Here is a 13,609-nt window from a genome sequence, read left to right as displayed (position 1 = left end):
ATACCGGTGACCCCGAAACTTGTCCCGATGGCCGAAATAGCACTTCCTATATATAATTCTTTACCTCCGGACCATTCCGGAACTCCTCGTGACGTCCGGGATCTCATCCGGGACTCCGAACAACTTTCGGGTTACCGCATACTAATATCTCTATAACCCTAGCGTCACCGAACCTTAAGTGTGTAGACCCTACGGGTTCGGGAGACATGCAGACATGACCGAGATGACTCTCCGGTCAATAACCAACAGCGGGATCTGGATACCCATGTTGGCTCCCACATGTTCCACGATGATCTCATCGGATGAACCACGATGTCAAGGACTTAATCAATCCCGTATACAATTCCCTTTGTCTAGCGGTACGATACTTGCCCGAGATTCGATCGTCGGTATCCCGATACCTTGTTCAATCTCGTTACCGGCAAGTCTCTTTACTCGTTCCGTAACACATCATCCCGTGATCAACTCCTTGATCACATTGTGCACATTATGATGATGTCCTACCGAGTGGGCCCAGAGATACCTCTCCGTTTACACGGAGTGACAAATCCCAGTCTCGATTCGTGCCAACCCAACAGACACTTTCGGAGATACCTGTAGTGTACCTTTATAGCCACCCAGTTACGTTGTGACGTTTGGCACACCCAAAGCACTCCTACGGTATCCGGGAGTTGCACAATCTCATGGTCTAAGGAAATGATACTTGACATTAGAAAAGCTTTAGCATACGAACTACATGATCTTGTGCTAGGCTTAGGATTGGGTCTTTGTCCATCACATCATTCTCCTAATGATGTGATCCCGTTATCAATGACATCCAATGTCCATGGTCAGGAAACCGTAAACATCTATTGATCAACGAGCTAGTCAACTAGAGGCTTACTAGGGACATGGTGTTGTCTATGTATCCACACATGTATTTGAGTTTCCTATCAATACAATTCTAGCATGGATAATAAACGATTATCATGAACAAGGAAATATAATAATAATTAATTTATTATTGCCTCTAGGGAATATTTCCAACAGTTTAGGCTAGTTGATTAGTGTTGTGCACATGCCCGCTTAACTAAGACATGCAAATATATGCGCATGCAGTTACCACTGGATCTTGTTAGTCATTAAAGTTGATAAAGGAACAGTTGAAGTACTGGACTCACTACTTAAGGAACAAAGTGACTTTGTCATCGTGAAGGGGATAGTCGGCAGGTAATTTCAATCATTATTAATTATATCTCGGCCTATTTAATTAGTTCGTCATTTTCTGATATGAACTATTTAATAACCCCTTTATTCATTTTCTTTGTTGGCGGGCAGGGCTTGGGAAAATTTCATCAAGGTGACTCCAGGCAAATGGCGACAAAAGTTGTTTTGGTTTCGATCCAAGGTAAGTAATTAAGTATTACTAGCTAGCTTACCATCTCTTTAATTCTTGTTTCAATACCATTACTTAATTATCATGCTTGATTAATTATTATCTGATTAAATTCCATTCTCGTAAAGGCCTTGAAGCAGGCTACGGGGACTGATCTGTGTGCATACTACGTTTGCGAGAACATTCGCATGATGGCGTCCAAAAGGAGCAAATCTGATAGACAGGAATGGGTACGTTTGCCAGTACACTATTCACAATATTTACATCATTACCGATATCTAGTCATACAACTAATACACATGCATATTGATCTCCTTCTTAATAGTTCAAAGAGGTGCGGGAGAAGCTCCTATAAACGGAGCGCATACTAGCACTTCAAGATGAAATAGCGGGATTTTTGCTCGACCAGGTCATAGATCCCAAAGGAGAATACTATTACCCGTACAGCCCCATGAACCACTTGTCATCTCTGAAGACACCAAGGCAACATGTAGGAGAAATTGTGTATACACACACATGTGTATGTGTGAATAATTAATGGTGGTTGTGAGACATTCGATGATATAAATTATATATGATCGGTTCTACGAGAAAATCTATTTATATATATGCATAACGTGTACAATACGTAGTATCATAAAATACCAGCAAACAAAAAAGAATTAAATGGAACACAAAATTAATGGAAAAATAAAAAGTAAAACCAAAACCCCCCCAAACATTTAGTACCGGTTGGTGTTACCAACCGGTACTAATTGTCTACCAGCACCCGTGATCAACCTGCTGCCGCTTGAGCCGCGCTGCAGATTCGACCATCTTTGCTCCTTGCCAGTGTCCAGATGCGCCTCAGATCAACCCTTCGTCGCTCACACCTGTGCCCTCCGGCGGTGCCACCTCCACCAACGTCCGCGTGGTACCATCCGTCGGCGTATCTTCCGGGACCATTCTCTCCCCGAGCTCTTCAATCAGAGTCGATCTGTTAGATAAAGCGAATAGACCTCAGCCACCTGAGCTCCAGCCTTCAAATCGTGAGCTAGGGTGAACAAAAAAAAACAAATTTCTCGGTCGACATACCTCTGCATGAGGAACTCCATTGCGCATCCGTCGCCTGTTCTCAAACTCCCTCGGCCTCTCCCTTGCGAGTTATCGCATTGGGGAAGAAGACTCTTGACCTGCATCATTCGAGGCTGACTCGCTCTGACAGAAAGCGACTTATCCGAGCCACGGATCAGACGGAAAGACGCGAACTAGGCCACGACTCAGCCCGTCAGTGTGAGATGGCCGTCCAGAAACCACTATGCCTACGCCCCAAACCTGGCCCACAAACAAGGCCTGACACATATGTATTCCATATAAAGGCTTGGCCCAGATCCCCACGCAGCAGCGAACGCACATGATATCCCGAGCATCACGTCCATCGTAGACCTCTCGTCCACTAACAACGTACAGGCTGCACACTTCAACGAGGAAGAGTAGGGCATGAGAGATGGCGACGCCTTGAGTCCCGTGAGCCGTGTTTGATCGAATTTAAGTAAAATGTAATGAAATTCGTCATGTTTATATAAAGTCTGGCCGTGTTTGATCGAATTTCGTCCGGTTAGTTTGAGCTACTGTGAAAACGTATCCGGCTAGCGTTGGATGGCGTCCTCCCGCATCCGTGACCGCAGACGAATGCGAAAGGATTTTTGTGAGTTGCCGTTGAAGATACCCTGATGTCTAGAATGCCAATCTGGTCGTATGTTTTCAATCCGATGAATGGGAACATAGTTGAACCAGAGTTGGCCCAGGTGGGGTTGTGGAGGAGTTTCCTAGCTACGTAGGCCCAGTTGACACACGATCGAGCGGTGAAATTAGCATGTGCGCATTGTAAGTTGCCCGGCTAGTTGACTAGACCCGTTAGTTTGTAGATCAGGCGGATGATGTTGTCTAAACACTGAGAAGTCTCGTAGGTCACCCAGTTTTAATATTTTTCAATTTAATTTTCTTATCCTATCATCTACAACCAGACGCTCCCCATCCTTCTTAGACGCTGAGATGGCCTGCTCGATCACTGTTTGGGCGCGGAATTGCTATCCAACCTGACGCCTGAAAGCAATCAAAATGTCCGAACTGACCGACAACTGCCATATTCATATGTGGGGCGGAGATAGGGAGGCCCGGATGTGCCAGGGCGCGCCTGCCATGTTGGATCTAGCCTACAATGGCCCACCCGACCCACATATATTCAACCATATCCGCACTCTAGAAGAAACCCTAGCCACACTCCACTTCACTCCCCTCCCCCCAAGCTCTCCTTCGTCGAAATCCGTTTGTTTCTAGCGTGGCAGGCAGCGAATCTAACTCCAGGATGTCTGGATCCGACGACTGGGACCTTGTCCCTTACAGTCCCGAGGAGGAGATGGCAGTCCGTGTGGCTCTCCATCGCTCCCGGGAGGAGTGCGCCCGATCGCGGACGGACTCGTATCGCTAGGAACCCATTGTGTTCGCGTGAATGCGACTGGATCTACCCGAGGCTCGTGGTGGGAGGCGTTGTACCCCTGCCTTGCCGAACACAATGCAGGCCGTCTGGCAGTTGAACCCCGGGATGACAGTGCAACCCATTCGGTGGCGCGCCGTCCCCGCGGGGGTGGGCTCCGAGCCAGAGGTCAACGCCAGCATGGTGTATGGCAAGCACGCTGCAGACACAAGGTGCAAGGCACCAAGAGCGGATGGCCACGGAAGCTCTCGCTGCCCAGGCAGCGAAGGCGGAGCCGCATGCCGTCCGGCCCGACCGCTCGCCACATCCATCATCGACCTCATGCCCAGTTGCAACGAACAAGTTGTGGACTCCGACGAGGAAGAATAGGGCATGGGAGATGAAGGCGCATCGAGTCCCGTGAGCCGGTCCGTGTCACATGTCCTACATTACCTCGCCGGCAACTGCGCCTTCACTTCGAGGGGTTAAGCCGGCCGCTGTACATGGACACGGTCGGAACAACAAGGATGTTTACCGGCGAAAATGTAGATTAATTTTACGTGGCATGTAATTGTATGGATTTGATAATTTGAAAATGAGGTATACAGTTGTGAAATTGAATTTTTGCGTGTTGATCAGTCATTGTCCGCGGACACGCCCAGACGTGGATATGTTTTTTATACCTGTGATCGTAGATACTCTCATGCTCTCTCTTCTCTCCCTAGATTGCTTCAATAAGAGAGATCCCCTAAGCCGGCGACCGATCGTGCAACCCCAAGTTGCACTCCTGCCCTAACTTTGGCTCCCATGCCCTACTCTTCCTGGCCCCTATGCACACATCATTTTTTCCTCGTTGCCGTGGTGTTTTTTTGTGTGGTTTTGATGGAGCAATTTGTTGAAAATTAGCGTGCTTATAAGAGGGAGTGGAGGAGGGAATGGGTCTCTTGATGAGGCGCTGCGGATCCTCTCATCACCATACGGGCGCCTGTCATCATATCGCCGGGGTGCGTACGACCCGCCCCTCAGAGGGGGTGTAGGCACTCTACGGTGGTCATCGCGGGCGTACCAGTGATCATATTGTCCGTGGCCTCGATGCAGGTACTGATCCTAGCGATGCCCATGATTGTCACGCCACGGGGGCGATCTTGGGCTGTGTGCCGACTGAACTGTGTCCACGACCACAGATCTACTATGGATCCTGTTGCGCGACTGAGAAACAGCTGAGTTTTGTTCACCCGCCGCTCGGAGCAGCGCGCGGATCTGCAGCAGCCCTCTACCAGCTTCTAAATGAGACGACTGAATTGACTCTACTATTCATGCTGCGGCTGAAAGATTCTGGACTGGAGTACGGTATACCCGAGGTTCAGGCGGAAACAATTGTAGAGGCCATCGACTGGATTCGGGGATCTGCCGACGGGCGCGCTCGTCGAGTGAATGTTGGAGATTCTCCAGTCGTGCACGCTCAGCCAAGGTGGCCAGACGTGCAACCTCCAAGGCCCGAGCCTCGGAGGTCTCGCCAACGATGGGGGTGTGGAGCGCTTCCATGTTGCGACGATGCAGCTCGTCCCTCTGCTCCAAAGTGAGGGCTTCAGGATGATATTCGTCGTGACCATGCGACGGGCCGCCGTCGCCATCGCCACCACCACCGCGACGGAACCCAGGTGGGCTGCGCGGCGTGTCGACCATGAGGACTTCGCTGCAGGGTCGCTGCTTCTGCACTCGGAAAGAGTCTCTGCGGAACCAATCGAATGGTCCGTAGAGAGATTCGTCGGGCTCGATTGCCGCAACTTGAGGGGTGGTTGTCTGTCGAGTCACCGCATGCTTCACCCACCGCTGAAGCCACGACCGACTGGATCGCTTGCGGTGGCGTACATCGCAGAAAGTGGATGACACGGGAGCCGATTGATACTGGGTCGATGGCTGCCGCAATAGGACGCCGCAAGCACTCGCTCGGAAGTGCGCCGCCCCGCGGACGGGAAGGGCCTCAACGTCGAGGGGTCTTGGATCCAGGCGGAGTCGTCGGCGACGAAAATGAGCGCGCTGAGACGGATCTTGCGGCCCAAAGCCAAACCATCGCCGGAAACCATGTTGATGAAAATCGGAAAAAACTGCAATCTCACCGGAAGTCGCTAAGACGCCGGCCCCACGGTGGGCGCCAACTGTCGTGGGAGCAAGTCTGGTAGTAAGAATAGGGGGTACATAGGAGGAGGCAAGGCCCTAGCTACGGCAAGGTTGTGCACGCAAGATTTACGAGTTCAGACCCTTCTTAGAAGAAATAATAGCCCTACGTCTCGGTGTCTGGAGGCTTGGTCGACTGGACTGTGTGTGAAAGTTACAGGGGGTGCGAACCCTTGTGCCAGAGGGGAGGGTGGCTTATATAGAGTGCGCCACCCCTTCACATGCCTCAGTTACACAAGGTTTAATGTAGGTTAAGACAGAGACATTACTGGTAACGCCCGCTATAATGACTATTAATGACCTTTAAGACTAGGGAGTGAACGTCTGACCGTTGCCATCTAGAGATGGTTTTAGATCTTCTGTACTCCGAGTGATTTTCCGTACGGTCGAGTGACTCTATCTTGGTCGAATGGAATTGGGGTATCTGAGTGAGATAAATGGTCGAGTGGATTGCATTCCAAGGTGATTTCAGTCGATATCTTATGTTGTCCTTTGAATGTTCTTGACTCTAGGGCAGCGTCCTTGGGTAGGGCGTCTAGGACAGACATATGACCCTACCCTATGTACATGTCATCGTCAACGATTACCGACGAAAATTTAGATTAAATTTACATGCCATGTAATTGTATGGATTTGATAATTTGAAAATGAGATATACAGTTGCGAAATCGATTTTTTGCATGCTGATCAATCATTGTCTGCAGACACGCCCAGACACAGATAGAATTTGGTACTTGTGATTGTAGATACTCTCATGCTCTCTCTTCTGTCCATAGAATGCTTCAATAAGAGAGATCCCCTAAGCCGACGACCGATCACGCAGCCCCAAGTCGCACTCCTGCCCTAACTTCGGTGCGCCCCCAGCTTCCGGCAAGTCCATGGCCCCTATGCACCTTTTCTTCCCTTGTTGTCGTGGTGTTTTTTGTATGGTTTTGACGGAGCAATTTGTTGAAAATTACCGCACCTGTGAGGCTGTGAGCTTATGAGAGGGAATGGGTCTCTTGACGAGGCGCTGCGGATCCTCCGGTTGGGCACCAGTCGGTGGCGCTTGCATCATCATGTATCCGAGCATGGTTGTATTTTTTTTTTTGAGACAATTGTATTTTGTTGAAATTGGCCCTCGTCCGGACTGCAGAACATTGACTCATGAGCCCATAGTCCACCCGAGCCCAGGCCCGACTGCAGAGCCTCTCTCTATCACTCCCCAGGCCAACTTTATCAAAAAAAAAAAACTCCCCAGCCCAACTTTGCTAAAAAACATAACTCCCCAGCCCAACTTTATAAATTCGTCAATACATCCGGGCAGAGGCAGGCCGTACTCTCACTCTCCGTCTCCTCGCCAGCGACAGCGAGCAGTGAGCTGCGGGGCGCGTGCGGCGTCGGTGCGGAGAGCGACGCGACCGACTCCGGCAGGCGCCTCCTGATCACCACCGCCTTCTCCTCCGCAATGGCGAACAGGGGAGGGAAAGGGTCCTACCCTTCGTTTTATCCCCCCTTTCCCTGTATTTTTTTTTGCGTCGATGTCGTCTCAATCCTCGACCAACGCGACATTCACCGGATAAAACCCGGTGGATGCGGGGATCTTCGCGTCTATCGAGTAGGATCCGATGCCAATGGCCAAGGATTAGGGTTTACAGAACGCCGAGGGTTTTGTTGTCACGGTACTGGTGCCCTGGCGGGTGGGCATCGATAGGATATGAATTTTGGCTATTGGAGATGGTTTAGATCCAACTTGATCGGTGCGAGGGATTATGATTTGGTTGTTTATCATGTGGTTTTGGTTGGATTTTGTTATGGGTGTGATATATCCACGACAAAACAGAGCTGTTTGTTCAGGGCCTCTTTCGACTGTATGACTTTTGAGAAGGGTTCCAGTCCTTAAGATTTTTTTTCCTGACAATGCCCTTTGGATCGTAGAATTGGATTGGATTATCTGTTATGTGTGCTTATAGAAATACATCTGGCTAATATTTGTTACCAAATTAAATCTTAACAACTTTGCTACTGGTTGTGTCACTCATATGTGGGTGGGTTCTTATAATTTGGTGTCTCAAGGAAAGCTGGAAAAGTAGATAATTGAGTTGACCGTGACACAGCTTGCTCAAAATGACGATGCATTAAACGCTGCTGGGCATTGTCGAATCACTAGCAGCCTAATAGGTTTTGGGTCTGCTTGCCTGTGAATAAGGTAACACTAAATGGATTATTTGTGTTTATGCACAAGTGCATTGCTAAATTTAGCGATTCCTAAGGGTTTTAGTCTAACGAATGGTCCTTCCCTTCAACAAGAGAGCGAATATCCGTGGATATGTCTTGCATGCGTTCCTTGGAAGAATTTTTGTTGATTTTGGTGCAGTTAAGCACATAAGCTTGGTCTGTATATTTAAATTCCATGCTTGAGCATCTTGGTGTGTTGTCCTTTTTTTTTCTGCTCTGCAGAGGAAGGCCGGCTGTTAATGTAGGGCATGTTTGGTTGGTAACTAATTGCCTTAGCTTAGGTGCTCAAATTCTTAGCCTCACTTTGGATTGCCCAGGGGAATTTTGCCACACTTTTTGTGTGTATGACATGTGGACTTATAGTGAATAAAAGAATCTTGCCTTAGGTGTGGCTAGAACCAAACACACACCTAACCTGGTCAAACTTGCCTAACTTGATATGTGGCAAAGTGTGGCTGGGAACCAAGCAGCCCCTTAGTTAATCCAACCTTCACTATTTTGGTGAAGGAAAATCCTTGTATCAAATGTAGAACTAAACTAGAAACTGAGGTATATGCCTATTCTGAAATATCACATGTGTGATATGCTCGTGGTTCTGTGATAGTTAGCGTTTTTTCGTACCTGTGTTAGAACGGCTTACGACATGCCGTAAATTTTCTCTCAAGAATATACTACTTTGGAGAACATGATGATTTATCCCTTGCTTATTTGAAGTAATAGGTTATCTATTTCGCAGCATCTTAGTAACACACACCACAACCTTGTTGTCTTGTTGAAATGCGTGGAATGGAGTGATGTACATGTATGAAGTCTGCATATTGTACTGGGTGTTTTTGGAATTAATTTAAAATAGCAATATTTAGCAGCACTATCACCAAAGAACTAGCCATGGGCATGGGTGCGTGGAAGTTAGCTATCCATGTGGCAGAACCATGACTTGGTTTCGAGATCTTATCGGTTTCAACTCTAGCCTACCGCAACTTGTTTGGAACTGAGAGGCTTAAGTCAAAATAAAGTGAAATTGCGGGGCGCAAATAAAGTGAAATTGCGGGGCACGACAGCAACAAAACAACCACCGCCTATATATTGAGTTATTGACCTCCATTTCCGGTTCATCCCACCTCCAACTTTCCTCCTCTTCCCCTCTTCTCCAGATCTACTCCGCCGCCGCCTCCCATGGCGCCTCCTGCCAGAAACCTTAACCCTAATCCGAACACTAACAACCCCGATCCTCCCTTCGACATGGGTATTCTCTTCGGTTCGCCTCCTACCGCTGCGCCCACGTTCCCTGCCGCCGTCGGCCCGCCGCCGCCGTTCGGCCCTTACTCCCACCCCTCGGCCACCTCTCCCTTTCACGGCGGCCCCTACCTCCACCACACGCAGGATCTTCATCCCCCTATGCCCCGCCCACCCATGTCCTTCCCCATGCACCGCCCAACGATCTCCTTCCCCATGCACCGCCCAGCCATCTCCTTCCCCATGTACCGCTCCTTCTCCATTCCAGATCTAAATGCAAACCCTAGCGCCGCCTTGCCCGGCAGCTACCTTCACTACACGCAGGATCTCCGATACCTCAACTCCTACAGGCGAGACCTGAACCTGAATGTTAACCTCAGAGCCGCCTTGGGCCGCCTGCAGGATCGCCAATCTCCCATGGCCAGCTCAGGCAACTCCATCCACACACTTAACCCAAACACAAACCTGAACCTGAGCGCCAACCCCAGCGCCGTCTCGCACGGCCGCTACCATCAGAACGCGCAGGATATTCGACATTCCATGCCCCGCCCAGTAATATCCTTTGCCATGCCAAACCGGAGCGACAACCCCCGCACCGTTGCAGGTGCCAAACCTGAACAGAATAAAGGTATTTATGTCTGACAGGGAAGTTTTTTAATCTAAGGCTTTTATGGTATGTTTTTTTTGTTCAGTTGTGTGATCCTGCTATATGATGATTGATGATTTTACAGCTTCATCAAAATGAATGCTGTGTTTTTTGAGAAGTTGAGCTTTCGAAGGCAAGTTTAGAGTTTGACAGATTTCCTACCTGTTTTATTCTTGCAGGAGCACCGAACGGAAGGCAGAACAATTCTAATGATGTTATTCACCTTTCTGATTCTGATTCTGATTCTGATTCTGATGGTAATAATATTGCCCAATCTCGTCATTAAACATTTTCCAGGCAACAGTTTATTTATTGGACTAAATCCTTTTTATTTTCAACTCACATTATCCTTCTTATGATATGTTTTATGTCTGGCTACTTGGTCTGGGCATGCCAAGTCACATGTGTTCACACCGCTGTTCTACTTAAATCTAGTTTTACTACACTTATCACAGCTCTGCTCCATGAGAAAATCCTTTGGTATTTGCTTTTGTTATAAGAATTAAAGAATATCACTTGTGTCTGCTAGCACGTTACAAGCTATCTGTGTGATATGATCATTGTGTTTTATTTATCACTGTCAAGAAAATTCCATTTGTACGGTTGTACCCTGCTACCCTAGGGCTTAGGGCATCTTTAGCAAGAAGGTAGTAAACTTTTCTGTTTGAAAACTTTAAATGATACTTTTTGTTCCAGTAAAGATTAAAGAATGATTTAACTAGAAGATTCCCGCAACCTTCTACGCTCCCCAAATACTTATCTTGGCAGCCTTCATAGGATTGATCAAATACTACAGAAAAAAATGTCGGAAGAGAATTATATACCATGTTTGTGGTTCCCCTTTGGTTTTATTTGCAGATGATTCGTTGACTATTTGCTCATAGTTGATGTTATTTACCATTACGTTGAGTGTGAAAGGGCACTTCATATCGTTTGTAGTTGAAGGCAAGACACTGTTTTTTTTCCCCCCCAATTTATGGCTGTGCATAACAAATGGTAATCATTGAGCTGCTTACACTGTAACTATTGCAGTATTAGATAGGGCAGAATATCTGATCACAGTACATAAATAAGCACTAAAATTTACCGGATAGTTGAATGAAACCGAATAAGTCAATGTGAGTACTGTATTGATATATAGTTGAAAATATAAAAGAACCTCATATATCACTGCCTGTATTTAGATTTTTTCGAAGAAGAGGCTCCCCCCACACACTCCAAGTCAAATGGGAAAGCTTCATCTGATAGCCTAAAAACTGGTGGAAAGGCTTCATCCTTTTCTAATGGTATGGATGCATCGTTTTGTACTTTTGCTATACATTCATCCATTCAAGAGTTGCCGATAAAACTGAAAGTTCTAGTTACACAATAGATTGTCTTTCTGTGTCTTTCATGTATTATGTTCTCATAGGAGAAGGTAGCAAAGGAGGGAAGGCATTTAGTGCTGGGAAAGGTGGGAAGGGCTCCGCATCAAATGCAAAGCCTGCAATGTCTGATGCAGAACTAAAGCTTCAGCTCGGTCAGTTTCTTCCATTGAAATATCCTCTATTTTTCTAGAAGCTTATTTCATAGTAACCTTAATAGTAGTTAAAGTTCGGTAGTTTATGGAATTTCAGTAGGCTCTTTACTTGAGAAGTTCCGTATAATGAGATTGTTAGTTTTACATCATTTGAAACGGGCACACATCTTATATTATGATTTTCAAACGTCCCTTCTGTCTAAACGTAAAAAAGGCAAGCTGATTTCTGCATAACAATTGGTTGCAGATATGCCTCCAAATTCTATATTGTTATCGAACTGTGAAGCAGCAGAAATGTTGCAGAAAATTCAAGGACATATGGCTATCTTATCAGAGGATCCGACTATAAAAATTCCCGAGTAAGGAATATCTCTTGTTTTAATTCTGTTATGTTCCGCTAATAATTGTTTATGTGGTGTTCCAGTCTGTTAGCTTGTGTGACTCCATGTTTAATCTTTTCTTTTTGCACCGGCAGGTCGTTTGACAAGGCCTTTCAATATGCAAAAGAAGGAAATCACTTCACCTCTGCGAAGTCGGTGAAAGAAATTCTGGAGTATCCTTTGTTTTGGTTAAGAACTAATATTAGAGATTGCATTGTGGTTACGCAGTTAAATTGTTTCGCCAAGCAACCACTTTGTAGTTATTTTCCTTGATTCGTAGCTGCAGACCTCTTAAAGACTATGGTGTTAATGATGGCGAGGTTCGTAAGCCTTCTTTTCCTCTCACCTTCTTGTATCTCATTTCCCTCATCTCAAACATAAAATGGTTTGTTGCACCTGTAACAGATATGCATGATAGCGAACATTGGGCCTGAGACCATCAAAGAGGTTTATGCACTGATACCGTCTCTCAAGGTCAGTGTCTTTTGCTGACATTTGGGATATATGCCATTTCATATTTTACCAGGAACTCAGTCCTGCAAAATCCAAATTTCTTTGCACAGGCTACTAGGTCCATCAATGAAGGCAAGATCGTGGAGGCTCTTGCTGCCCTCGCTAACATAAAAGTCTCCAAGTGAACCTCAGCTACACAGGTAATCCTGGGGCGAATCTTTGAACCACACCTCTTCCTGACCGCTCGCCTTTCTTTATGATCTAAATTTCTGAATGGGTCTTAAACTTAACCATATATGCAGCTGATCAGGCAATGAAGGATCCGTAACTGGGGTCTCTGTGGTGTATGGTTGTTCACCGAAATCGAGCTCTTTCTTTCGAGGGCCGAAATCAAGTTGTGTGTATGTAAACCGTGCTGTGCACAAGTGTGCCAGCTCTAGGTCTGGCTGGTTGAACTTTGACTTTTGGAAACTAGCTTGTGTCTAGCTGCCGGTTTAGCTAGTTGTTGAGGTGATGTACTCTGAATTGCCAAGTTATGCCCGATGGTCTGGCACGCCTGAACGATGAATATTGTTGTTGCGGCCTGTGTGTTTCTGCATTTCTGCTTGTCTGTTTACTTCTCTGTGAATTGTATCTCTTCTGGGTGCAGCTTTTTACTTCTAGTTTGGGTTTTCTGTAGACGGCAGCTCTGGTAGGGCAGAATGAATTTGTAGGTTCATCGGTTTTAGCTAGAACGATTAGCAATCCTACATAAAACCTACTCACCTATTTTGGAACAGAGGGAGTATTTGATTTGAATTTGTAGTTTCTGCAGTTTTAGGGCTCCTTTCAAAGGAATCTTATAGGACTGAGGATTTAGATCCTTAGGAATGTTCCATACATTGTTATTCCTGTAGCTTTGTAAATCATGTGTTTGTTCTATTCCTGTGTTTTGAGAATCCTATACATCAAAGCAACCTATTTTGCTCTTAGGAATCCAACACAAAACCTATTTTGTTTACTAACATTTGTTTTATTTTTCACCCTTCACTTGCTTTTTTTGGGTGCGTTTAGGTATATCTGCTGCTTGCAGAGACTGGTAGGTGATCAAAGTTTGCTTGGGCGCGCATAGGGCCATTTGAACCGCTAAGAAAATTCTCCTTTGAGGACA

At 46.5% G+C, this 13,609-nt stretch overlaps 1 protein-coding gene across 1 annotated transcript; it reads left to right on the top strand.

Annotated features, from left to right (window-relative positions):
• Nucleotides 1-7,321: 7,321 nt before the first annotated feature.
• LOC123128243 (uncharacterized) lies at nt 7,322-13,043 on the top strand. Its single transcript, XM_044548198.1, has 10 exons — nt 7,322-10,089; nt 10,287-10,364; nt 11,292-11,393; nt 11,519-11,626; nt 11,874-11,985; nt 12,102-12,179; nt 12,293-12,326; nt 12,412-12,480; nt 12,570-12,659; nt 12,762-13,043. The coding sequence occupies exons 1-9, from the start codon at nt 9,402-9,404 to the stop codon at nt 12,642-12,644; spliced, it is 1,344 nt and encodes a 447-aa protein (XP_044404133.1). The 5' UTR covers nt 7,322-9,401; the 3' UTR covers nt 12,645-12,659; nt 12,762-13,043.
• The last annotated feature ends 566 nt before the right edge of the window (nt 13,044-13,609 follow it).

This window comes from Triticum aestivum, chromosome 6A, assembly GCF_018294505.1.
Source record: "Triticum aestivum cultivar Chinese Spring chromosome 6A, IWGSC CS RefSeq v2.1, whole genome shotgun sequence".
Lineage (NCBI taxonomy): Eukaryota > Viridiplantae > Streptophyta > Magnoliopsida > Poales > Poaceae > Triticum > Triticum aestivum.
The sequence above is the reverse complement of the archived record's forward strand: the minus strand, read 5'-3'. Positions and strand labels throughout refer to the sequence as shown.